Raw genomic sequence first — 26,438 nt, 5'->3', positions numbered from 1 at the left:
CGGCGGCACGTGACCCGGGGCGGGAGGCGTGCGCATGCGCCGCTGTGAGGCGAGGCCTTTAAAAATTTCTTCCGCCCTCGGTCTCCCGTCGTCCTCCTCGTTCGGGGCGGGGCCATGCCGGGCGCGGGCTGGCGGCAGCACGTGCGCGCGGAGCTGCAGCGGCGGGAGCGGCGCGCGCGGGGCCTGCGGCTGCTGCTGGAGCGACGTGAGAGGCCGGGGAACTCCCCGCCACCGGCGCCCCAAGGCCCGCGGGAGGGCTGCGCGGGAGGGGGGGGCTCGGGTGGGGGGGTCGCCCTAGTCAGCGGGGCGGGGGCCACATCTCCGCAGGGCAGCTGGGAGCTCCCCCCAGCCCTCTTCTCCATTAATAATAATAATAATTTGTTCTTTATACCCCACCCATCCGGCTCAGTTCCCCCAGCCACTCTGGGCAGCTCCCCATTGAGACAGCATTAAATATTAAAAACTGCCTTTAGGTGTTTTTAAAGGTAGGATAGCTGCTTATTTCCTTGACATCTGATGGGAGGGTGTTCCACAGGGCGGGCGCCACCACCGAGAAGGCCCTTTGCCTGGTTCCCTTTAACCTCACTTCTCGCAATGAGGGAACCTCCAGAAGGCCCTTGGCGCTGGACCTCCGTGTCCGGGCTGGACGATGGTAGTGGAGACGCTCCTTCAGGTCTACTGGACCGAGGCCACCTAGGGCTTTCAAGGTCAGCACCAACCCTTTGAACTGTGCTTGGAAACCTCCTGGGAGCCAATGCAGATCTCTCAGGACTGGTGTTATGTGGTCCCAGCAGCTGCTCCCAGTCACCAGTCTAGCTGCCGCATTCTGGATAATCCATCTCCAGCCGCCACTGCCTCTTGTGGGAGGGAGTTCCGCCCTTTTAGGCGCTGCAGGAGAACACCTCTCCCGCCATTCAGCCTCATTGGCTGCCCCCAAGTTCTGCTGGGACCAAAGGGGGAGAAAAGCTTTCCTCTCTCCACTTTCTCCATGACAGTAATAATTTTATCAACTTCCATCCTGCTGCCTCTTCCTTGTCTTTTCTCTTGACAAATAAGCCCGCCCCCGGATCATTTTCCCCGTGACCCTCAGGTGAAGGGCAGCATAGAACAGGAATAAATAATAATTTGGAGACCCTTTTCTGAACCTTTTCCAACTTGGCAATATCCTTTTTCAGGTGAGATAACCAGAACCGCACAGAGTTATTCCAAATACAGTCACACCATTGATTTGAATAACGTCCATAACTATGCCACGGATCCCTGGCCTGGGGATTGGCCTTTTTCGCGCTGCCACCCCCTGGGCCCACTCCTTCGGGAGTCTGAAGATGTTTTCTGGGAGGCTATAAAGCAGGGCAGAGAGGCGTGAAGCCTGGCAGGAGTTTCAAGGGCCGGGCAGAAAGGGCTGGAGGGCCGCTTCCCTGCCATGGAGTCAGAATAGGATCTTCTTGGCTCTCTGCCTGGTGCAGAATCCTGCAACTGCTACAGCAGCCCTCGCCTCCCTGGCCCCTTCCAGAGGTTGCGGGACTACAACTCCCAGCAGCCACCAAGTGGGTGAAGGCTGACCCATGGCACCCATTGGCCTGCGTGTTTCCTTTGCTGCGATTCCTGCACCGCAGGGGGTTGGGCTGGATGACCCTTAGGGCCCCTTCTGCTGGCTTGAACATCAGAAGCACCTGCTGGAGGGGCCCAAGCAGGGCCACCGAGCCCAGCGTCCTGATCTCACAGCAGCCAGACAGACGCCTCTGATGGGAAGCCACCTGGCAGGATTCGAACACAAGAGCAGCTCTCCCCACGATTTCCAGCAAACGGCCTTCATCCTCCCTAGTAGCCACTGATAGGCCTGTCCTGCACTGTTAAATTGCCCGATTCTCTTTTAAAGCCGTCCAGGTCGGTGGCCATTTTGCTACCTCCTGTGGGAGGGAGTTCCGCAGGTTAATGGCATGCTGGATGAAGACGTTGCTTTCTCTCCCCAGCCTTTGGAGAGGCAAGTGGGGCAGTGGAGGCCTAGGGTGGGGCTGCCCTTTCTAAAAGCCCCTTTGCCCAGAGACGACCTTCCTTCCCAGCCCCCTCCTGAGACGCTCCTTCTTGCTCTTCCAGATGAAAAGCTGTATGGCCGCCTGGACGCTCTGCAGGCCCTGCTGGCAGCGGCGGAGGAGGAGGCGGGGCAGTGGCCGGCGGCTGGGGGGTCCTGCCGGTGAGTGCGCGGGGTGGGCTGCTGGCGTGGGGGCAAAGAGTGGGCGTTTGCTGAACTGGGGGGGGGGGGGGTTCTCTTCTGGCTTTTTCCTTTCTTTATATACATTTTTACTGATTTTTTAACATATCAGTTCCAACAGTCATACAATATATATTCTCATCTTATACCATGTTTTAGACTTTCGTCAACACCTGGGATGATTTTCCGCTCTTTATCACTTATTCTGCATTTCTTAATTTCTCTATTGCAATTAATTATCCTTAACTAATAACTCTTTTTAGGGACGCGGGTGGCACTGTGAGTAAAAGCCTCAGCGCCTAGGACTTGCCGATCGAAAGGTCGGCGGTTCGAATCCCCATGGTGGGGTGCGCTCCCGTCGCTTGGTCCCAGCGCCTGCCAACCTAGCAGTTCGAAAGCACTCTCGGGTGCAAGTAGATAAATAGGGACCGCTTACTAGCGGGAAGGTAAACGGTGTTTCCGTGTGCGGCTCTGGCTCGCCAGAGCAGCGATGTCACGCTGGCCACGTGACCCGGAAGTGTCTCCGGACAGCGCTGGCCCCCGGCCTCTTGAGTGAGATGAGCGCACAACCCTAGAGTCTGGCAAGACTGGCCCATACGGGCAGGGGTACCTTTACCTTTTAATAACTCTTTTTATAGTCTTTCTTGTGATGTTTCAAATAATCCATCTTACAGAACTTCTTGCAGTCCTACTAGCGTGATCTGTTCATCACAATTACTTTTCAAATGGTTCATATATTTACTCCTGTCCTGAGAATCTCTGATCCTGCAGGTTTCAAATCTTTCCTGTTAGTCCCCCTCTTCTGGCTTTTTCCAGGCCCCCCCAGGAAGTGGCCTCCGTCCGGGTGCAGCAGGAGGTGGAGCTGATCGAACTCCGGAGAGAGAGAGAGGAGGTGAGTGGAGGTTCCGCAAGGGCCTGGATCGGGGCCAGCTCCTGTGGCTCCGTCGGATTATGGAATTGTGGGGCGGGAGGGGCTCCCCGGGGGTCATGTAGTCCAACCCCCTGCAGCGCTGGAATCTCAAGGCTGACAGACAGCCACCTGACCTCTGCTCCTGGGACGAGAAATGCGGGAGAGAAATGAATAAATTCTGCGCTTGCTTTGCAGTTGTGCCAGCGTGTCGCCCTCCTGACGGACATCCTGAGGGAGGCGGAGGCAGAGAACAAGGAGCAGCAGGCAAAGTAGGAGTCTTGGTCTCTCTGGCCCCCCAGGTGTGGGAGGGGAATGGGGCTTGGCCTTTTAAAGAGGCTGGGGTGCAGCTGGTTCGCTGGCGCTGCATCCTGGTGTTTTTTCTTCCTCCGTTCACCCTGTCCTGCTGCAAAATTCACCAGGAAGCCCACAAAAGGTTAGAAAACAAAATATTGCATTGCCAGGGGATGGGCTGGATGTCCCCGGGGTGTCCCTGCCGGCTCTGGGATCCGGTGCTTTCTGCCCCCCGCAGGACGAGGCGCCTGGCCCAGGATCTGGCTGCCCTGACCCGCCGGCACGAGGAGGCGCAGTGCCAGGCCTGGGCGCTTTCCCAGGAGGCCGAGGGGCTGCGCCGGGAGCTGGCCGAGGCGCAGGGGCTCATGCAGGAGGCGCAGCGGAAAAGGGAGGAGCTGGAGGCGCGCTGGGTGCGCGAGAAGGCGCTGGAGGCCGGCCGGCTGAACCAGGCCAACGAGCAGCAGGACCGGTGAGCAGAGGGGCTGTCCGGAAAGATGCTCAGGCGGGGGGCTGTGGAGGTGCGGCTGTACGTCGGAAGCCGAACGGAAGTCCATTCAACTTCCAAAACATTCGGGAACCAAGGCCCGGCTTCTGATTGGCTGCAGGAAGCTCGATACAATACGATGATCTTTATTGTCATTGTCCCATACAGAACAACAAAATTGAAAAATCTGCATAAGACATTCAAAACCCAACAAGCCTGCTATCCCAACCTGGTTAGCCCCCAAAATACTCTGGTACCCCATTTTTAAATACAATATACTCCCATACAGACTCCTTACAATGCGTTGGGAGCCCCGCCGGATGTCCAGGTCCCTTTGAACATTCACAAACCAGAACACTCACTTCAGGAGCCAAAATGTTTGAGTGCCAAGACATCTGGGTGAGAATTCATATCCTGCCCTTTGTCATCCGGCGTTTGGGCAGATCACAGACTAAAACACAAGATAAAAACACAAAACGAAACTGCAAGGCAATAGACACAGGGTGCTAGTTAGCCAAGGGCCGGGGGGAAGAGGAAAGCTTCTGGTTGGTGCCTAAAAATGTGTACTGGGGGGAGGCTTTTTTTTGGAAACATCTCCCCCCCCCCCCCCAACACAGACAAAAATGAATACATGTTTAGGCCCAGATTGAAAATAGTCCAGGCGCCATTCAGAGAGCCCAATTTCCGGACGTGTCCCCCCCCCCCCTTGACATTGCACTCTGTTTGCACGAGGCCTTTCTTCCCTGAAATCCACTGCAGCCCCGACCCCTTCTCTCCCCAGGTATCAGCGGAGAGTCCGGCGCCTCCAAGAGAAGCTGCAGGAGGCAAGGGAAGCGGCCGGCATGTGAGTCCGTCTCCTTTTCCTGAGGGAGGGCAAGGGGGTGTCCCTTTCTGGTGGGGCTGCCATCCCCGCTCGGCCTTGAAGCTCCCTGGGCCACTCTGGCACACAGCACGGAGTTGAACTGCGGAACTCCCTCCCACAGGAGGCAGCAGTGAAAGGGGCAGGCGAGGCAGATTCACGGGCCATCGGTGGGTCGGCTCCATCTCCGCAGTTGGAGGTGGCTGTGCTTCTGAATCCCAGTTGCCGAAGCCGCAGGAAGGGAGAGTTGCTCTTTCACCCAAATCCTGCCTGCGGGTTCCCATGATGGACGTCTGGTTGGCCACTGCGAGGCAGGAGGCGGGACTAGGTCGCCCCCCGTTTTCTACGAAGAGCCACTTTGCAGAGGCTGGCCCTGCCTTCTGAGCAGCAGTGCCTTTGCACTGAAAGCCCCCCACTTTTTCTTAGGAAAGGGGGGCACCCCACTGCTTGCCCCCAACACGGTCTGCCCCTCTCTCTCAACGCAGGATTCCCAGGCCGGCAGCTGCAGAATCGTCCCCCAGCGACAGCACCTTCAGCACGTCTTGCGAGGAAACCAGCGCAGAAGGTGGGAGCAGCCCAAAGGTGGGTGTGGTGGGGGGGCATATTTATTCTAGTAATGTGCACCCCACCTTTCAGGCGAGAGATTCTTCCAGGGCGGAAGGTTTCTAGGAAAGCATCAAACTGCATTCTGGTACCATCTGATAACAGTTTATTGTGATCCTGAAAATGACCAAGGGGACTTGGTAGACTGGGAGCCAGTGGTGTGATGCAGCAGCAAAAACGGTGAATACTATTCTAGCTGCATCAACAGAAGTGTCCAGATCAAGGGAAGGAATAATACCACTTTATTCTGCCTTGGTCAGGCCACACCTGGAGCCCTGTGTCCAGTTCTGGGCATCACAATTTAAGAAGGATGTTGACAAGCTGGAACATGCACAGAGGAGGGCAGCCAAGATGGAAACCAGGCCTTATGAGGAATGGTTGAGGGACCTGGGGATGTTTAACCTGGGAAAGAGGAGACTGAGAGGAGAGATGAGAACCACCATCAAATATCTGAAGGGCTATCCCAGGGAAGAGGGAGCAAGCTGGTTTTCTCCTGCTCCATAAAAAATAAAGGGACGCGGGTGGCGCTGTGGGTAAAACCTCAGCGCCTAGGACTTGCCGATCGTATGGTTGGCGGTTCGAATTCCTGCGACAGGGTGAGCTCCCGTCTTTCGGTCCCAGCTCCTGCCTACCTAGCAGTTCGAAAGTACTCTTAAGTGCAAGTAGATAAATAGGTACCGCTTTATAGCGGGAAGGTAAACGGCGTTCCGTGTGCTGCGCTGGCTCGCCAGATGCAGCTTGTCACGCTGGCCACGTGACCCGGAAGTGTCTTCGGACAGCGCTGGCCCCCGGCCTCTTAAGTGAGATGGGCGCGCAACCCTAGAGTCGGACACGACTGGCCCGTATGGGCAGGGGTACCTTTACCTTTACTATCCCATGGAAGATGGAGCAAGCTGGTTTTATCCTGCTCCATAAAAATATTAATAATTTATTATTTATACCCCAGCCACTCTGGGCAGCTTCCAACAAAATATTAAAATAGTGTGTCAAACATTAAAAGCTTCCCTAATCAGGGCTGTCTTCAGATGTCTTCTAAAAGTCGGGTAGTTGTTTATTTCCTTGACATCTGGTGGGAGGGCGTTCCACAGGGCGGGTGCCACCACCGAGAAGGCCCTCTGCCTGGTTCCCTGTCACTTGGCTTCTCGCATCAAGGGAGCTGCCAGAAGGCCCTCGGAGCTGGACCTCCAGAGGAGAGACCTAGAGGCAACGGCTTCAAGTTACAAGGAGATTCCAACTAACATGAGGAAGATGTTGGAGGTCTTCAAGCAGTTTGGGTGGCTGCCTTTCAGGAATTCCTGAGCTGCGGTTCCTGCATTGCAGGAGGTTAGACTAGAGGACCTTGGGGGTCCCTCCCCACTCCCGCGGTTCCTAGCGCTCCTTCCCCTCCTTCCAGGTTTCAGAAGCAGGAGCAGCAGAGTCCAGCCCCCCTCGGGCCTCATCCCCTCTGGGTCAGCGCGCAGCTGCAGGTAGCCTTGTCCCTCCTTCCCGGGGAGTCCGTGGGGCAGCGAGCTTCCTCCGTGTCCTTAACTTGGCCCCTCTCTTTCTCGCCGCAGGTCCAATTCCCGAGGCAGCCCCCGCCCCATGAATGCAGCCTGGCCCTTTCCGAGAACGTCTGCACGGCCGTCGGTGGGCTTGCTCAGTGGTCACAGCAGGCTTGCAATGGCACCTTGATTCTTTACCTGGACCTCATGTCACAGAGAGCGTCCTGGTTGTGTGAATTGCTCAGGAGAAGGGGGCTAAGCCACACCCCACAACCCTGGAGTCTACAGGTTTTGGGGGGTCAGGGGTAGCATGGCCTCACGCCCCCCCCCCAGGGTTGGGCGGCTACCGAAAGCCCCACATAGCTCTTCTGCGGGTGAGGGTCTTCCTTCTTGCAAAACTTGGGGGTCAGGGAGCGTCTGGCCGGCCCCACAGCGGTGCAGCAAAAGTGGGGAGTCCTTGCTGCAGATCTGAGAATCTCTGGCAGGGGGGCTGCTATTTTCACAGGAGCCCCCTTTCCATTTCTCCCACACTCCCCCCCCCCCCCGTTTTTAATGCTCAAACCACTTAATAAAAACCTCCAGGCATCTGTTAACCGTTTTTTTATTTTCATTTGTTGCTCTCTGCTCAGACAACGTAGGAAACAATAATGGCCTTTTTAAAATTTCTTTTTACACGCATTGCCTGCCCTGCACCTGTTTGTACAGGGGGGCAGCCCTGCAAAGGTTTTGGGGGGGGCACGACTGGGCACAAAGCACAGAGACGTTGGCACACACCTGCCCCCTTCGGCATTTGGGGGCATGGGGAGGGGTCCCCAATCCCAGGCAGACGGGTTCAGCTCACACCCCCATAGCCAGCAGAGGCACATCTCCTGGGGGGGGGGGGGGCGACAGACAGAAGAGGCCTCCCAGCCCCAATTGATTTTTTCAAAAGGGAAAGAGGAGAGAGTTCAACTGACCAATTGTTTTCCCTAACCAGTTAAAATAGCATTTAAAAATAAGACATTTATATAAAGAGCAGGCGGGGGGGGGGGTTTGCCCAGAGAGATTAGACACACACAACGTGGTGCTTGGGGGGGGGGGGATACGACAGTCAGACGATAATGCCCAATAAATGTTCCAGTGCGTTAGACAAAAATTTAGGAGGGGGGGACGGACGAGGACGGTGGCGTTAAAATCCATCTGTGGAGAAGATACGCAGCAGCAGATAAAGATTAAAAGCTGGGGGGGGGGCAGAGGAGGTGGCGGCCCTCCCCCCCCTCCATTTTTAGTCACATTAAAAGCCCCCCCCCAATACAGCATGAAGACACAAGGCGGGGGAGTGATGGCTCCTATAAGGAAGGAGGGGGGAGTAGAGGATGAGGCGACATTTGTACGGGGTGGGGGGCCGTTTCCCGGCTCTTTCCTCTCTCTCCGCCCCCCCCAACTTGGCTGGACCTGTGGTGGCGGGGGGGGGGGGTTTCCTCCCTCCCTAGCAAAAATGGTCGTCGTCTTCCTTGTCGTCCTTCAGCCCCTTCAGGCGCAGGCGGGCAAAGTCTTCAAACACAATGTCGTCGTCCTGCCCGTAGCTGGGGGGAGGAATTGGGGGGGGGAGAAAAAGGAAAGGAGAAAACGAGGCCAGAGTCAGGCTGCTGTGGATATGCACAAAACCGGTGGCTTTTCTTTCCCCTTTGCACCCGTAAAATATCTGCTTGTTTCCCCCGCATTCCTACATCCCATAATTTCCTCGCTCCGCTTTTCTGCAGCAACAACCCTGCCAGGTAGGCTGGGGCTGAAAGGGAGAAACCGGCCCCCTCCAGACCCCCAGCCAAGCAGAGATTTGAACCCGGGGTCTCTGACCACTGCACCACACTGCCACTGGCCGCTCTCTGCGCAAGACCCAAAGGTCCAGCTCCTTTCCTGGGGGCCTGGACATGGGGGGGGGGGTTGAAGGGGGGTCCCTTGCAGTTCTTGCCCCCCCCCTTGTGGGTTCTCCTTTCTGTGCCCCAACCGCTGACCAAGATTCTCCACTTTTAAACCCCCACCCCAATTAAACTCCCTCCCACCCACCCCTAAAGTGTTAGATGGGCAATGCAGTCACCCCATAGAAGTCCTCAAAGGGGGTTTGTGGGCTCCCCCCTATATTATCCCTGCCCTATATTAAAAAAACCCAAATAACAACCATTCCAACTTGCAGAATAGAAAATAGAAATGTTCGGGTGTTGTAAGTTCTAGACTAGGACTGGGGAGCCCACTGGGTGACTTGGGCCCCCCAACCTCCCTCGCAGGGTAGTTGTTGGGGGCGGGATAAAAAGGGGAGGGGGAGAACAAGTCACATCTCCTTGAACAACCTGGGAGGAAAGGCGGGGTATAAATGCAATAATAAGTCATATTATTTGCTTTATTGCGCGTTTTGGGTTTCCATCTTGCATTCTTATGCTGGGAACTGCCCTGAGTTCTACAGATGAAGAGCAGTATGAAAATAAGTAATACTACTAAATAATTGGGCCAATATATGGGAAATAACTAGGCACAGAGAGAGAGAGACCCTCTGGGCCCAGCCTGGCTCCCCCCCTCTCCCCGAGAGCGGGGCCTTGTGGGTGCTGGCCTCTGAGCCAGACTTGTCTTACTTGGTTTCGAACTCGATGAGGTTGGTGTCGACGGGGGCGTCCGTCTCGGGGGCGGCTGGAAGGGAAACGGGAGGCGTGAGGTTCCTCTTCCCACCCTGTGAAACTTCTCCCGCCCCACCCCCTCCATCAAGCGCAGCTGCCTCTGGGGTGGTAGGAGAGGGCCTGCACCCCGATGCAGAGACTTACCCAGCTGAGGCTGCAGGGTGGGCGAGGCCTGGTCAGGCGGCTTGGGGTGCATGAGGACGAAAGGCAGCTCCACGGAAACATCCCTGGGGGGCAGGAGAGGATCGTGAGAAGAGCCTGCAGGTGGATCAGGCCCCAGGGGGCCCATCTGGCCCAGCAGCCCGGCCTCAAAGAGCCAAATGCCCCGTAGGACCCGGGAATGGAGGTAGACTGCCTCCGGACCTGGAAGCTCCATACGGACATACGAAACGGATGAGGCTGGTCCAGCGTCCTGCCCTCACAGTGGCTGAACAGGTGCTATAGTTATTTAATCATTTTGCATTTTGCTCATTGCATCTATACAACTCTTGATCTTACACAGACTTCCCAACTTATCTTCCCTTGGCATCCTCCTCCAAATCCTTGGTTTGCTATAACTCCTTGGGGAGATTTTGCAGCCTGCATCTTTGCGAACCCCAAATATTGCACGATCCTTTTCATTCTCTTCTTTTTAGGTCGATTGGAAACACACACACACCCCTTTTTTTTTTTTTACTGTTGCGACTTGTTGACTGTAACTTCTGAAAGAACCCCAGAACATCCACTTATCTGCAATGCCAAGTGTCTGTGATTTATTCTAGCCTTGGTATTTGTTTGAAATTGGGCAAGAGCCGATGCAAAATCTAACCAAATTTAAATGCGCTTGGAGTGATCGCCCTTGTGCTTAACTCTGCTACTAGAGAGCAGGAATCTCCCAAACATATCTTTGGAACAGAGTTGGGATTTGGGGGGTGCGTGGGACAACGAGAGAAGAGAAACCCACCTGATGTTCATACTTACCCTCCCCGGGACACCACCAGCTTGACCTTGACCCGGTAGGAGACCAGGATGCCCAGGACCTCCTTGTTGGCACCCTCCTTCACACTGCAATGCCAAGGAAAAAGAAACAGGGGGGTCGCTCTGACCTGAACAGACCCCACAAGGAACAAGGCCTCCCCTTTTTCCCACGCTCACATTTCTTACCCCTTCTCACCATCCATGCATTCCTCCTGTGCCACATAACAAACCAGTGTTCCCCAAAGTGCCACAAACTCACCCCCAGTGGCCCCTCCCCTCCAAAAAGCATTGCTCAGAACAGCGGGTTTTTTTGCATGAGCCCCTAAAGAAGACTCAAAGCAGGAGCAGCTAATGGCCAAATTGTTCAAAATCCAACTGAAACTAACTGTATTTTACTTCATAAAATTTATATACCGCTTGATTGTAAGGGGAAATGCCTCAGAGAGGGTTTTACAAAAAGGATAAAACAATAAAATTGTCGCTAAAATTGCAAAACCACAATGGAACACACTACAAGCACCGTTTAAAACCGCAGCAGAATAGACTGAAACTTGTGCAAACTCATCTCAACAGGAATGTTGAGACAAAAAGAACGCAGTGAAGGCAACTGTGCGGGAAGATGTCAAGGCAGGGGAAAGTGTTACTGCTACCACTATATATTATTGATGATGATGATGATGATAATAATAATAATAATAATAATATTTATTTATCCCCCACCTTTCCCCCTGAATACTCAAGGCGGTCAAGTGATCTCGCAGAGAAGCTGGTCCCAAGTTGTTAGAATCACAGCCTCAACAAATTAGCGGGGACCCCAGCGGACATCTAGTCCAACCCCTTTTTAAGGGCTTTATATACTAAGAGTAACACCTGGAACTCGGCCCGGGAGCAAATGGGCAGCCAGCGCAAATCTCCGAGAAGCACAGGTGTTGTGTGCTGACTGGGTCTCCCATCCTGTCAGCAACCGTGCTGCAGCATCCTGCACCCAGGGCAGCCCCACAGAGAACGCCTTGCAGTACTGAGCGCAAGCAATCCTGCAATCCAGGGTGAGCAGCTCTGCAGTGTCCGATATTCCCTGTCCCCTTGCCTCTTAACACCCCCCCCCAGGAACCTCCTGCCCCCCTCCCCCCCACCAGGGGTCTGCAACCCCTGTTTGGTCCCTCTGCAGTCCTAAGATCCTTTAGCTGGGGTTGGACTGGATGACCCCTGGGGGTCCCAGCGTTGAATTGCTGGACTCACATGGTGGAGGAGGCCAGGTTGGTGTCTTCGTGCTTGAGCTTCCCGTCCAGCGCCAGGCCCCGCTTCTCCCGGTTGTTGCTCAGCAGCGGCGTCAGGGTGTAGACCTTGCAGAAGGTGGAGCTGGGCGCCACTTGGTCGCTGGCGGAGGGAGCCAGAGAGGGAGACGTCAAGGTCCCTGCCGGCCCAGCACGGCCCGCCTGGCAGGAACGGCGCAAGCTGCTTTCTACTGAGTCAGGCTGCTTGCCAGCCCACGTCATGCAGGATTATCTGTGCTGTCAGGCAGGACCCTCTTGGGGCTCGAACCTGGGAACGGCCTGCTCTAACCACTGAGCCCCCATTGCAAGCAGGGGTGCAGGGGACAGCGTCAGGCCAGGGCCAAAATAATAATTATTATTTGTTATTTATACCCTGCCCATCTGGCTGAGCCCCCCAGCCACTCTGGGCAGCTCCCGATCGAGTGTTAAAAACAAGACAGCATTAAATATTAAAAGCTTCCCTAAACAGGGCTGCCTTCAGATGTCTTTTAAAAACAATATAGCTGCTTATTTCCTTCACATCTGGTGGGAGGGCATTCCACAGGGCAGGCGCCACCACCAAGAAGGCCCTCTCTCTGGTTGAGACTCCAGCATTGCAGAGGGTTGGGCTGGATGACCCTTGGGGATCCCACCCAGTTCTGGGATCCGATCTGCAGGAGTCTCCTCCACAGGAGTCTTTAAGGAGAGAAGGGCGTCCCCGAACATTTCGATGCTTGGGGAGATGATGAATGCAAGGCTGAGGTTTCCGAAATCACCCACCCCGCGCCCCCCGCCCCAATCCCGGTTCCGAGGCTGGAGACTTACTCCTGTTCGATTTGGGCCACGGGGCACTTGTACTGGGCTGTGCTGAAGAGGCAGATGTCCGCATATTGCCGCACTGCAGAGTCAGGAGGAAGGAAAAGCGTCGGGGGACGTCCGGAGGAAGCCAGGTCCAGGGAGTGCCAAAGGGGGTGTGTCAGGGGGGGTCCTCAGCTGGCCGTCCCCCATGTACCCCCTTTTTTCCAAACCAGCAGAACCCCCCAAAGCGCTCCCCCCGGCTCCACAGGGACCCCCCTTTCCTACCGGACACCTTGACTTTCTTGACACTTTTGCTGGAGTTGTTTGTGACGTGAACGTTGACGCTGATGGGCTCCCCGTGATAATATAGCTGGAGGGGGGGAGAGAGAAGGGGGGGTCAGGATACCTGGCCGAGGAAGACACGGCCCACCCTCCCAAGACCCCCTGGGACCTGGCCCCTCTCTCTGCAACGCCCCCCCCCCAGCGGCACCGTCCCCCCAAATCATAGCAAGGAACATCCACCCTGAAGCCGGTGACCCCAGAAGGACAGGGAACCTGCAACCATTGCTGCCAGGAGTCCCACATTCGCAAGAGATCTGTCTGTGGAACTCACCGCCTCTTGACGCCTTTTTCCAGAGCCCCCTAAAAGCTCAAATACTCAGGGGAGAATATTCTCTTGAACTACTAGACGCCTATTGTATGGAACTTGACAGTCGGACAACAGACGTTTGGATACAAATAGTGATATTTGGAATGACTTTGCAAAGAATGTATTATTAGGTTTTGAATAGCTACACTTGTACAGTGAGGGGGGGGGAAGTATTTGATCCCCTGCTAAATTTGCCCGTTTGCCCCATGACGAAGAAATGACCAGCCCATAATTTTAATGGTAGGTTTAATGGGAGGGTGTTCATCAATCTCCGACTTTTGTCTTCTGGGTTTCTGGGGGTTTTCCTGTTGTTATTCTCACAGCTACAATAAACCTACCATTACAACTATGAACTGGTCATTTCTTTGTTGGAGGGCAAACGGTCAAATTTAGCAGGGGGATCAAATACTTCCCCCTCCCACACTGTATCAGGGATACAACATCATTTATTTCAATGTATGGAAATGTACTGATTTTATTTCTGCATCTTCTTTCTCACTTATTTCCATTTTCTCTTATCTTTTATAAATGAAATTGCTCTAAAATAATAGTAATAATAACACATTACAGTATTTCTATGCCGCTCTGGGTGGCTTCCAGCAAATTTAAATAATCAGAATTATCAACTATTTTAAAAAGCACTGATTTGCTCAGACCAGCCTGAGGATACTGGTGTGTGTTTTATTATGCTTTAAGGGTCTTTTCCCTCATTGCAGCAACTTGCAGGTGGGGCATTGTGGGGAGGGGGCAGCTATTGCTCGGGGGTGGGGGAGACTGGGACTAGACGGGGGCTGCTTTTAGGAAGGCCGGGCGCCCAGGGATTCTCGAGCTACGGTTCACACCTTGCAGGGCGTTGAGCTACGACTCCCGGATTCCTGACTGGTGGCGGGGGTCTGCGGGGGTCTCAGTCAGAAGCACGTTTCACACCCGCCCCCCCCGCAAATGCACCTATGTGCATCACAACGCCCCCCCCCCCATAAATACCTCCTTGTCGAGCGAAGCCTCAAGGTGCAAGGAGCGGTCAGACATCAGGAAGTGGCGTGTGGTCTCAGCCATGGGCTGGGGGCCGGGCTTCTCCGGGGCATATTGCACTTTCCGGATGACCAGGCGGACGGAATTCCTGTGGGTCGGGGGGGGGCAAGAAGGGGGAGAGGTTGAAAGAGGAGGGGGCTGCGGCCCAGGACGCCTGGGTTCTCCCCAAGGCAAGTGAGGAGGGGGCAGTTCAAAGCCCGATTAATCTGTTGCACGAACAGAAGTCCCCCTTTAGGAATCTCAAGGAGGCTCTCTTCCCCGTTTCACGCCCCACAAGAACCCTGTGAGGTGGGCAAGTCTGAGAAAAGGGGGTCAGGATAAGGGGCAGTATATATATCGAGCAAAGAAATAAATAGCAAATAATTAAATATGGAGTCGGGGCGAACGCCTTCTCCCTTTTAGGACAAAGGGATTTTCTGGCCTGAACTGGACGTGCTGCCAGGGATCCGAACCCAGAGCCCGCCATGGGCAAAGCAGGCAGAAAAGGGGGCAAGGGGCTTCACAGGAAATGACACAGCCTTGGCCACCTGCCCCACAGCCTTCCCTGATCAACCGCAGTTCCTGCATTGAAGGGGGTTGGGCTGGATGACCCCTGGGGGTCCCCTTGTAAGTCTTCCATTGGCAGGGAAGGCTGGGCTACGTAACACCCAAAATAACAATAAATCTGTTTTGTTTTTTGCAGTTTCTCAGCCAAAGGATTTGTTTTCCCGTGAAGAACAGCCCGGCAAAGCTGGCTCACCTTTTGTGAATCTTCTCATCTTGAATTTTGGCACAAAAAGCCCGGATCTCAAAATCGACGCCGCAAGCCTGGAGGAGGAGGAAATTGGGGGGTCCACTTAGTGGCACTGGTGGTTCCCCCCCCCAGCTGCCCCATAAGCAGCTCTGCCCCATATGCTGCTTTCAGGGCAGAATCCACATGGTTCTCTGCCCCAAACCCCCAAAATCTGCCCCCCACCCCTTCAGAAACCCCCTCCTACCTTTCCTGTGTCCTCTGGACCCGGCTGCAGCGTCACAGAGCAGGGCAGGTTCTGTGGGATCTGTGGGGCGCAGAAAGAAATAGAGCAGTGCAAAGGTTTCCCCCCTCGACTCCAACTTTGGGGTCACCCACATGGCCCCCACCCCAAGGACTTCTCCTCCGAGTCCCTGCCCCCCTCCCCCGCTTTCCTCCCTTGCCACTTTCTCCACCCCATGCGCAGAGACCAGAAACCGAGGTAACAGCCCTGCGGAACTCCCTGCCACTGGAAATGCAGCAGGCGCCTTCCAGGCCAACTTTCAAAGCCGGGGGTTGGGCTAGATGTCCTTTGGGTTCCGCTCCAACCCGACAGGGGAGGGAAAGGAAATCATAGAGCCACGGAACTGCAGAGAGTTGGAAGGGGGGCCCCCCAAAGGGCATTAGCCCAACCCCCTGCAATGCAGGCATTTTTGGGGTGCAAAGGCTGAGTGGGCTTGGTCCCCCTCTTACTATGAAGCTGAAGGGGTGGGCGTTGGCCCCCAGTTTCCGCAGCAGCCGCTCCTGCAGGCGGGTGAGGGGCTCGGCCGTCTCCTCGGGGGGCGGGAAGGCCTGCCAGGAGGCCAGGAAGAGGTCCTTGCGGAAGGAGAGGCCCAGCACGTCCAGGTCCTCGCGGCCGTAGCGGAAGGCGCAGGTCAGCGTCACAAAGACTGCGGGGGGAGAAGGGGGACATGGTCAGGCCCCCCAAGACCCACAGCGCAGGAGCCAAAGGGAGGGCAAGCGCAGAAAAGGGAACGGGAAACAGGAAACTGTTCTCTCTCCCCCCCCCCCAAAGATGCAACCCAGGCATTTAGGATTTTGCGGTTTTGCAGAAAGCAAGGGCTTCGCCACTTCTGCTTGGTGACGGAAATCAGGGGGCGATTCCGCCGTGACCAACGTAACATCTGCAAGCTCCCCGGCACGTAATGTTTTGGTTTCTTCCAAGCTCGTGTTTTTCTGAACTCCAGCGGACCTCTTTGCATGCCTACAGACTTCTCTGCAAAGATTACTAAGAAGCTCTCGTTTAATTGCTTTTCTTGCAATTAAAAGGTGTGTTTGACAAGATGTGACTGTGACAAAGGTTCTGCAACCTCAAGAATTTACCTGTAACTTGGATAATGGTTTTCTCTAAGAGATTGATTGATTGATTGATTGATTGATTGATTTTTTCCACCATATGTTCCAAACTTCCTGAGAGCTATCAGATGCCCGACGCTGATAGTATGGTCCAGATTGCAGGTCTAATGCTTATTAAATTCTCAGGGAAGGAAAAAGGAGGTTTCAAACGACACACCCTCTTCTAAGTCACCTGCTGCGATGTTACGTTGGTCACAAGAAATGCTGAATGTATGAAACCTTTCAGGAAAGATCTCACCCCGTTACCTTAATGCTAAGAACTTCAAAGAAGAGGGGAAACCCATACCTTTACCTTTACCTTTTCCTTTTCCTTTGCTATGGGGAGGGGGAGGTGTGCGTGACCAACGTAACATGCTCAAGCAACGCAATTTTCCTTGCCCTCCAGGCATCTGATCTCCGCCCCTAGCCTGGCACTTCTTATCAGTTCCCCAGAGGAGGAAGCAAAACTATCAGTACAGTCCAGGGCCGTTAACCTACTGTCTGTTTTCTCTGGCAAGGTCTTGGGCGGAAATTAGAGAATTAGAGAAATTCTGAGTCATCTTCCTTTCACACTCCCAGCTGCTCTAATCTTGCGCAGAATGACTGATAATCAAACTGTGAACTGAATTATCTTCGGGACGGTGTAGGGAACGTGTTGACCACTTGTGAACAGGAAAAATGGGTTTGTAGGTTGACCGTTTTTTCACAGAATTACCCAGATAAGTTTCCTCTGCTGCCCCCCCCGAAGCTCTTCAAATGATCAGATTATCTTAAGGACTGGAGACTGGAGGCCTTCTCAGTAGTGGCACCCTTCAAATGTCAAGGAAATAAACAACTATCTGACTTTTAGAAGACATCTGAAGGCAGCCCTGTTTAGGGAAGTTTTTAATGTCTGATGTTTTATCGCATTATTATTATTATTATTATTATTATTATTATTACCACCACTGATTCTGTTGGGAGCCACCCAGAGTGGCCGGGGAAACCCAGCCAGATGAGCGGGTATAAATAATAAATTATTATTATATATTATTATTATAAAAAGAGAGAGCGACACTCATTTCCAGGCATAAATGTAAAGTTTACACCTGCTTCTACTTCCCAGATTAGCCCTGCTGGGCTCCCATCAGGCCCCAAACAGCTGCCAACTTCACTGGCGTCAGGAGCAGGGAAAATCTCTTCCCTGAGAGCAGGAGAACAATACTTCTGTTCTCTAGGCTGCCGGTTTTAACTTTTTCTCTCTGAAAAGGCTTCCCTGAGCTTGGCAGGGAGTGCGGGAATTAGACAGAACAAATCTTCACCCCTTTGAATACCATCTTCAGACGGCACAATTGGGATTTTGGGAATTCAAAGGGCTTTGCTTGCAAAAACGACTTAAAATGGCACAGAGACGGGTCTCCTGCAACTCTCTCTCTGTAGAAATTAATGTGGCAGAACTCTGGAACTGCCTGCCTGTTGATATTGGCCTTCAGCTGAACACTTTCTGCACCCGATAAAAGCAGTTTCATTTCGAAAGTCGGTGCGAGTTTTAACCTGCATCCAGACTTCTGCCATTTCGACCTTTCGGACGTTTTAAATTATTGCTGTTAATTTTTCCCATCAATAATTTATTTTCAGAGTATAATATTCTCTTGAACGACATGCCCACTATGTGAGATTTGGCAACGGGATTAGATTTTCTGTGCCCTTACTAGGGCCGAAAGACGGATCTTGATGCATTGCGAAGATGTAAGCCGGACCAGGTATGAATAATAAAATGATTATCATTATCATTAATGTATGGCTCCAATTAATCAATAGATTGAAGATCTGACCATCGCTGCCGCCAATGAGCAGATTGCTGAGAGATGAGATTTGGAACTCTTTTGGAAAAATACAGTAGGTTAAAAATTGAATTAGAAAGAACTGTTTGGATAACATCTCTATTAGGTAAGTATATGTGTAATTGTTAACTGTTATATACCGCACCCTGAAATAAATAGTTATTTGCCGTTTTTATTTTTGTAAACCGCTTTGAGCTTCTTTTTCTACAGGCAAGCAGGTCCCAGAGTGCAGCAGTTAGAGCGTTGGGACCTGGGAGAGACGTGGGTTGAAATCCTCCCACTTGGTCACGGAATGAGCTCCCTGGGGGTGACCTGGGGGAGGCGGCAGGGGCGGCCTCTGAGCCCGGCCTCCCTCACAGGGCTGGCGTGGGGATTCCCTGAGGACCAGGACCTGGGAGGAACCAGGGTGCAAATCCCCACTCGGCCCGCTGGCTGTGACTTCAATAAATAATAATAATAATTTTTTATTTGTATCCCACCCTCCCCAGCCAAAGCTGGGCTCAAAGCGGCTAACAACAAGTAAAAAGGAGGATTGGTTTGAGAAGATACTGAATTATTTGGGGAGGTCTGAACAATTTGGGGCAATTAAAATGTTAAACGTTAAATAAACCTTGTGGAGGGAGGAGTGTTAAGGTATATAGAAGTGTACATATGGCTGATTTGAATATGTTAGTGAATATTATTGAATATGTATATTATTGACTATTGTATACCCAATGTATCAGCTGCCTGGGGGGGTTCACTGTTTGTGTTTTGGTGGTTGGTAAAAAATAAAATATTTAAACAAATATTTTTTTTTTAAAGAAACAAGTAAAAATAGCACAGCGTACATAAAATCACACAGTAAATTAATTAAAATACATTCTAAAATCAGTTCAGAATCAAATTAATGGGGACCATTGGGTTAGAGTTCTGTGAGGATTACCAAAGGCTGTGCCTTGGCCAAAGGCCAGGCGGAACAGCTCTGTCTTGCAGCCCCTGCGAAAAGATGTCAAGTCCTGCAGGGCCCTAGTCTCTTGGGACAGAGCGTTCTACCAGATCGGGGCCACAGCTGAAAAAGCCCTGGCTCTAGTTGAGGCCAGCCTAACCTCCCTGTGGCCCGGGACCTCCAAGATGTTTTCGTTTGAGGACGGTAAGTTCCTCTGTGGGGCAGACCAGGAGGGGCGGTCCCGTAGGTACAAGGGTCCTGGCCGTATAGGGCTTTAAAGGTCAAAACCAGCACCTTAAACCTGACCCTGGACTCCACCGGGAGCCAGTGGAGACCTAGCCTACCTTTCAAGGTTGTTGTGAGGACTGGATGGTGGGGGGAGAGACAGAACTACGCAAGTCACCTTGGGCTCCTTGGAGGAAAAGGTGAGATTCCTGCCTTGAAGGGGGTTGGAGTAGATGACCCCTGGGGGGCCCTTCCAATTCTATGATTCTACAAAATGCACAATCAATAAATAAAGGCAAACAAGTAGAAATCAGTGCCCCCCCAATTCAAGCACCGGCCCCTCTCCTTGCCCCCCTGCTTACCCTTCCGGTCCTTTAGGTATTCAGGGTCCACCAGAACGACACCATCTAAGGGGGCAGAAAAGAAACAAAGGGATTGAGGGGGGGAGTGCAAACCTCCATTCCCCCCCACGTCGCCCTGGATTGGTACAGCCCAAACAGCAACACACACGCCCCAGCCCCGCCCCCGGCTCCGGTTCTAGACTTGATGATCTGATAAAGCCTTTACTTGGGACCCTTGTCATCCCCCCCCCCCCCGGGAACTGGCCTCATTCCATGCCCCCATTTCACAGTTTCCCCTCTTTTCCCAGGACGGTTCTCTCCATTTGGTTCCACATTATAAAATGACATGGTTCACACACATACACCCAAACTAGTCGCACGGACTTTAAATTGCAGTTTCATTGCTGCCTGCATTTCTGACGCTGTGTTTTATCGTGTTGCGGTCAGGATCCCGTGGAATGCAGAGAGGGGCAAACAGTGAATAAACAAACGAGGTGATTAAAATTAACAATTAAAAAGCAGGCATAGTTTATGGCATTGTGTCTGCGTGTGTGTGTCTTTGGGCGACAAGTGACGAATGTTAAATAAGTCAGCTTGCGCAGATTATTAAGTCATTCCTGTTATTCTTCTTCCTTATTGATAAGTTTATTGTTTATATTTGGGGGGTGTTTTAAAAATAAATAAAAATAAAGCAGTGTGTAAATTTCATGGAATAAACAAAATGAAACCAATAAAATTACGATACAAAAAGCTAAAAGCTGATTAATACCCTATACAATTTTCAGTGTGTTTGTGGGGAGGTATTGCTTTGGTTTTGTATTCGTTTCAATACACATTTGGGGTTTTGGTCTTGTAATTTTGTGCTAAGATCTACAGGTGAAGGGCAGTATCCGAATTTATTACGGTATACCTCTATGATCTACTATCACTGTCGAAAAATGTGATCAGACTCTAACAGAACTGCAAGAATATTTGAAAGCCGTGCCTATTAAAATACGGTACATGTGATTAAAAACAACAGCAGCACAGCACTATTAAAGCCCTTTGCTTTAAAAAAGACCCGGGTTCAAATGCTCCGACTTGGAAGCTGTGACCCCCCCCGGGGGGGGGGACCTCAGGGACCAGGCGCTGCTGCCTTCCTGCAGTCTTGAGCTCCTTGCAGGAAAATAAAGTGGCCTAAAAGTGCAGTTTTTAAAAAGGCAATGTCCCCTGAATGGAGCTGGGGGGGGGGGGAATGACTTTGATGGACCCCAAATAAATCGGAAGGGCCCACCCCATAACTCACTTTCCTCTCCTCCCCCCTTGCACCCCCGACTGCCCCAGGGGCTCTCCCCCCCCCCTGCCCCCTACTCACCTACGGGGTCCACTCTGTCCAGGTGGTCCACAAAGTCCCTCTTGCCCAGGTAGACGGTGAGCTGGAGGGAGGAGAGGCAGACCCCCATTAGGTGAAGAAGAGAGGGGACACCCCCTCCAGGGGGGGCATCTCTAGGGAAACAGCCCCTCCCCCCAATCCAACATGGCAGGGGGTGGGCTAGATGGCCCTTAGGAGCCCCACCTGACTCTACAATTCCCGGATTCCCTGGGGAATTTTCAGCAGAGGTCGGGGGGGGGGGGCATCTGTCAGGGATCCTTGGTTGCGGCTCCTGCATGCCAGGGGGTTGGGCTGCGTCACACCTGGGGGGCCCTTCCAAACCTACGGCTCTCCGATTCTGTATCGGTGGCACAGATAAGGGTCATAGGACACTGGAAATACCCCAAATCTTGTGAAATCAACCTCACACAGCCAAGGGCCCCCCCATCCTCCCCCAAGACCTGGAACTGGGCCCCCTTAAGCACACTTCCAGCCCCACCCTCCTCCTCCCAGACCAAAATCCATAACCTGCAAGTGGCTTTTTGGGGGAGGAAGCTGCAAGGAAGGACTCCCCCCCTGGCCATCCGCCAAAGAGCCCCACCTGGCTGCTGAGCTGCTTCCGATAAACCTGCACCCCCGAGGAGGCACCTCGCACCAGATCCGGTCCAGCTCCAGGGGCTCCATCCTGCCCTCCCCACGTCCTCCGTTGGTCCCAGCTGCCCCCCCTTCACTCCCCCCCCAGCCCCAAACGCTGTTTCGCCTGCAGCACTTTCTGGCTGCCCTACCCTGCCAGGAGTCTGCGTTGTGGGTTGCCCCCCAGGGAGGGAGGGAGGGGGGCAGCATCACCACGGAGACGCCGGGAGTCAACAAAGCGCATCCTCCTCCTCGCCCAGATGGAGCGAAGTGTGGGAGGCTTGGAGGGACCCCAGGGGACATCTAGCCCAACCCCCTGAAACGCAGCCAAGGAATCCCTGGCAGAGGGGCACCTGGGCCTCTGCTTAAGCACCTCCGGGGAAGGGACCCCCAGTGGTCATCTAGCCCAACCCCCTAATAAACCGGGAGAGAGAAGGGGGGCAATAAGGGGGGGGGGAGAGAGAGAGAGAGAGAGAACGAAAGAAAGAAAGAAAGAAAGAAAGAAAAGAAAAGATATGCATTTGCCTGCCTCCATCCTTGCCTCTCAGCTGCCTTGCCCAAGATTCAGGATTCCAGGCAGGTGGGCTGGCACCAGGGTCCTCGCTGCCCCCACCCCAAACAAAAGCCCCCCACCCCTCCTTGCACCAACCCCTCAAGACCACCCCCCGCAACCAGCTCAAAAATCAAATTTTCCAGTTCATCCCCTCCGCACCCCCCCCTGCGAAGTGCAGGAGCCCAACTCTCCTCCTTCAGCCCCCCTGTAAAGCCCCCCCCATCTGACCTCTCCCCCCCTCTTCCCACACCCCATCAGCAAGAAGAGAGATCTCTTTTGGTGGGGGGGAGGCAGGGGGAGGTTCTTGCACAGCTAAGTTTATAAAATCAATTTATAAAGAATGCAAAATTATGCATGGCATGAAGAAACTGGGCAGAGAAAAGTTCCCCCTATGACATGCAAGGAAGCTGAATGTTGGAAGACGCAGGAGAGAGAAAAGTCCTTCTTCACTCAGAGTTGAACTGCGGAACTCCCTGCCACAGGAGGCAGCAATGGCCCACCAACCTGGATGAATTTTTAAAAATCATGGCAGCGGCTAGTGGATGGACATTAAATGCGATGGAATATGCAAAAGCTCTGCTTCCAGAGGCAGCAAACTGGAAACTCCAAGAGGGGAGAAGCTGCTCCTGAGTTCGAATCCTGGGGGTGTGTGTTTTGCATCTGGTTGGCCACTGCAAGAAGAGGATGCTGGGCTGGGTGGGCCTGATCCACCAGCCAGACCCTAATGCAAGAGATCCCTTTTGCTGGACGTGGTGGGGAGAGGGGCAGCGCCACCCGCAAAGAACGAGAGGGGGGTGTTTATCGGGCGACTGACAGGTGGGGGGGGGGGAGAAGCAGAGCGCGCAGAGCAGGGAGAAAGAGAGAGGCAGCGGCAGGCGGGACTCAGTTCCTGGTTTGAGAGTCGCGCTTGCCTGTTGGGGAGGAAGGAAGCTGGGAGGGGGAGGGCGGCTGACAGGAAACCCACAAAGCGAGAGATGGCGGGGGGGGGGCGGAGAGAGGAGGCCACATGAATAAACCGTTAAACGTGCCTTTTTGGCCCAGGCACCAAGCTCAGAGCGGAGGATTTGGGCTGATTTTGCAGGAAATACTAGTGCTAATATTATTATTATTGTTATTATTATTATTGTTTGTACAGCACCCATCGGACTGGGAAGGGGGTGTTTTGCAGGGGGAGAAGCCGGGTGAAAGGGGGTCACTTACTTTGCAATTGGGGCTGGACTTCTTGAAAACCCTGTTTTCAACAGCAGAGAGGGAGAAAGAGGACAAGGCAGTTAGGATAAGTGGGGCCCGTGCAGCATCTCTCCCCCTACAAGTGGGACACCCCCCAAAAAAGAAACACCGCCCCTCCCCCCCACCCCTTCTCCTCTCCCCACCGTTAAATTATCCAATGCTCCAATGCTCAGGCCAGCTCCCTCTCTCCCCCAGGAACAGAAATCCACCACCAGCAGGGCTTAGTACAATGTGTTGCCGTGGGAACCGCATCAGGACCAGGTGCCTGAGGGTTGCCGCAGCAACGGGAGCAGCTGTCACCCTGTTGTCAAGGGGTTGGGTGGGGAGGGCAAAGTCCGCTGGGGAACCTCTTTTCCAGCCTGGGCATGGCGGGGGGGGGGGTCCAGACCAGCAGAGACAGAGGCTGTCACTGGGGGTCCCGCCAGCTCTGTGGTGCCCACACGGGCTGGCAGCTGCTGCTCTCTGGATGGACCCAGGCCAGGCGTCTCCCCCAGCCTGGAAATGCCACCTGCAGGATTTGAACCTGGAGCGGGTGTCACTGAGCTCACAAATCGCAGGCCAGGAGGGTTGGCAGCCCCCATGAGCCCCATCTGAAAAAGCAATAATAACAAACCAGCCGTCTCTTTCCTTGCCCCCCCCCATCCAAACTTTGGGCACAAGCGCTCTGAGACCTTAAAAGGGATGCGGGAGAATTTCAGAACACGCTGCACTTCTTCCAAATATCCTGTTCTCCTGGGGGGGGGGGCTCTTGCCCCAAAGGGGGAGGGAAAGGGGGTGGGGAACAGGCTCTCAGGACCCTCCCCCCACAGAACCGTCTCCTCAGAAAAGGCCAATGTTTCTACCTCGGAATCTGGACTTGGAAGGGACCCTGTGGGGTCATCCAGCCTCACCCCGTGCAATGCAGGCATCCCCTGCCCAAAGCTGGACTCGAACTCACAACCCTGAGACAAAGAGCTCTACTGCCTGGGCTCTCCTTCCCTGGAAGTTTGTAAGCAGAGGTGGGGCAGGCGCCTGCCGCGGATCCCTGCATTGCAAGGCGTTGGGGGCCCCTTCCAGCTCTGCAGCTACAGGGCTCCCCCTTATAAACACCCCCCTCCCTGCCCTATGGAAGCCCGATGGAGGATTCATCGGGGCAGGAAAACCGGGGAGGCCGAGAGACCTGCCATCTGCCCTCCTTTCTCCGAAATTCAAGGGGGGCTGGCCATCACCGCAGGGAGCGGCGCTGCATCCTATTGCATGTTGGTGCAAAAACCTCCGTCCTGGGCTGTCTCTAAGGGGGGGGGGGAGCCTGGCAGAGCGGAAGAAGAGCTGTCCAGAGGGACGGCGGGTGCGGAGCAGAAAAAGTTATTTACACCCTCTTCCAAATGTCAGCCTGCCGATGACTTCCTGTTTTTGTGCAGAGATGGGGAGGCGAGAAACCGCTTCCTTATAAATGGGCCCTTTTCGTTCTCCCCCCCCCCTCAGCGCAGCAAAATCATCCCCTGGGGGGCTTTGTGTCTGGAAGCAGGCATAGTGGTTAGAGTTCAGACCTGGGTTCGATTACCGCCCACCACCCAAGGAGCCTGGGGGGCTGCGCCCGCCTTGCAGGGCCGTTGTGGGGACGGAATGGGGGTGAGGGCCTTGGAGGGAGCAGGGTGCCAGTCCTCCCACTTGGCCATCACCAAGGGGGCAGCCAGTCTCTGCCTCTGGGCCTCGCAGGGCTGCTGTGAGGGTTGAGGAAGCCCTTCAGCTCCCAGCGCGGGGTAGAAATGCAACTAATAAATGGGAATAACTGCCCCGGCCGGGTCCGGCCCCCTCTCACCTCCGGGTCCAGAGGCCAGAGTGTGTGTGTGTGTGTGTGTGTGTGTGTTGTGTGTACACAGGCGGACGTGGCTGGCCCTCCCTCTCCCCCGACCACATCTGGGGCTCTGGTGCCAACTCCCGCCTGGCTCCGGGAAAAGGTTAATAGCCAACTAATAAAAGTAAATAACGGAGGCGAGAGAGAGAGGGAGAAGTAACTTCTCTTTTCTGCCCCACCCAAGGCAAAGGGGGGGGGAGAAAGGACACCCCCTCAAGAAGCATTGGGAACAGACATGCCAGCTGGCAGGAGTCTGGGGGCGGAAGGGGGTTTCCACCCCCAGGGGAAATGGCAGGAGAGCCTTTGGGTGCTGGGGCGGCTGCCAGCCCCCCCCCCGCCTGGTACCCCAATGCCTCCTGGCTCAGGCACGGCAGCCCCCCAGGAGGACAGCGCGCCCCCCTCTTTGCAGCCAAGTCCACCCGCCCCCCCCCCCAAGATCCCCCAGCCCTTCTGCGCAATCTGGGACCCGGACGCCTGGGTCCTCGGTGGGAGAGGGGCTCCAGCCAGCGGCCAGGACACCTGGGTTCTCCAGAGGGGTGGGGTGGGGGGAGAAGTCTGGAAGAGGCGCTCGGACGCCTGGGTCCCCCAGAGTGGGGGCGCTTTGGTCAGGTGACGGTGAGGGGAGCCCGGGTCCCGGGGAGGGGGGAGTCCGGGACCACTGGCCCCTCCTCGGGGGGTCTCGGACTCCTGGGTCCCTTGGCGGGGAGGGGGGCGCCTGGGCGGGGGGCTGCCGGCCAGCCCGGACTCCTGGGTTTCCTCCCGAGCAGCCGCTGCGTGTGCGGGGGGGGGGCGGGGGGCGCCCGGACGCCTGGGTCCCTTCCTACCTGGTTCCCGCCTTCTCCCCCATGCCGCCGCAGCCGCTGCTCGCCTTCCTCCTCCTCCTCCTCCTCCTCCTCTAGTGCTCCGGCCCCGAGTCCGGGCTGCAGGGCGGAGCGGACCACAGTGAAGCCATGGCTGGCCTCCGGGCCGCGGTCACGTGGGCGCCTCGGCAGCCAATCCCAGGGCCGGCCCGGGAGGCGGGGTGGGAGGGGGCGACGTCAGCGGCGGCGCCGCGGGAGGGGGAGGCGGGGCGGGAGCGCGCCCCCGAGCATGTGCAGAGCGCCCCCCGCCCCCCCCCCGCCCTCTGCACGCGCCCCGAGACTCCGGCGGCGGTTTCGCGGAGCCCCTCCCCGGGGCGCGGCTTGGCGGCGGGCGTTTCCAGGCCCCCCCCCCGGGCGCCTCCCGGCATGCCCCGCG

The 26,438-nt window shown here is 54.8% G+C and overlaps 2 protein-coding genes across 8 annotated transcripts; one reads left to right on the top strand and one right to left on the bottom strand.

The window, feature by feature from the left end:
- Nucleotides 1-31: 31 nt before the first annotated feature.
- On the top strand, nucleotides 32-7,433 carry LOC310663037 (uncharacterized protein). 6 transcript variants are annotated; one of them, XM_083410578.1, is made up of 9 exons: nucleotides 32-205; nucleotides 2,098-2,177; nucleotides 3,029-3,104; nucleotides 3,318-3,391; nucleotides 3,652-3,882; nucleotides 4,679-4,741; nucleotides 5,242-5,338; nucleotides 6,753-6,825; nucleotides 6,913-7,433. In XM_083410578.1, exons 1-9 carry the CDS (start codon nucleotides 35-37, stop codon nucleotides 6,942-6,944), a joined length of 897 nt encoding a protein of 298 aa, XP_083266704.1. In that variant the 5' UTR covers nucleotides 32-34; the 3' UTR covers nucleotides 6,945-7,433. The 6 variants fall into 6 exon arrangements, with proteins under 6 accessions (XP_083266704.1, XP_083266700.1, XP_083266702.1 ...); XM_083410574.1 differs by having other exon boundaries at nucleotides 113-205; nucleotides 2,098-2,194; nucleotides 5,183-5,338; XM_083410576.1 differs by lacking the exon at nucleotides 32-205 and having other exon boundaries at nucleotides 664-2,194; nucleotides 4,679-4,721.
- ARRB2 (arrestin beta 2) lies at nucleotides 7,426-26,192 on the bottom strand. Of its 2 annotated transcripts, none has more exons than XM_083410544.1 (15): nucleotides 26,027-26,192; nucleotides 23,336-23,366; nucleotides 20,953-21,013; nucleotides 19,620-19,664; nucleotides 15,640-15,836; nucleotides 15,155-15,214; nucleotides 14,917-14,984; nucleotides 14,130-14,265; nucleotides 12,782-12,866; nucleotides 12,524-12,596; nucleotides 11,685-11,822; nucleotides 10,449-10,532; nucleotides 9,633-9,715; nucleotides 9,447-9,501; nucleotides 7,426-8,405 (listed from the first exon to the last, which is right to left on the bottom strand). In XM_083410544.1, the coding sequence occupies exons 1-15, from the start codon at nucleotides 26,047-26,049 to the stop codon at nucleotides 8,309-8,311; spliced, it is 1,236 nt and encodes a 411-aa protein (XP_083266670.1). In that variant the 5' UTR covers nucleotides 26,050-26,192; the 3' UTR covers nucleotides 7,426-8,308. The 2 variants fall into 2 exon arrangements, with proteins under 2 accessions (XP_083266670.1, XP_083266671.1); XM_083410545.1 differs by lacking the exon at nucleotides 26,027-26,192 and adding an exon at nucleotides 23,509-23,593.
- Nucleotides 26,193-26,438: the final 246 nt, after the last annotated feature.

Source organism: Podarcis tiliguerta, assembly GCF_965153285.1.
Source record: "Podarcis tiliguerta genome assembly, chromosome: 13".
Lineage (NCBI taxonomy): Eukaryota > Metazoa > Chordata > Lepidosauria > Squamata > Lacertidae > Podarcis > Podarcis tiliguerta.
This window is presented reverse-complemented; position numbering and strand designations above follow the sequence as displayed.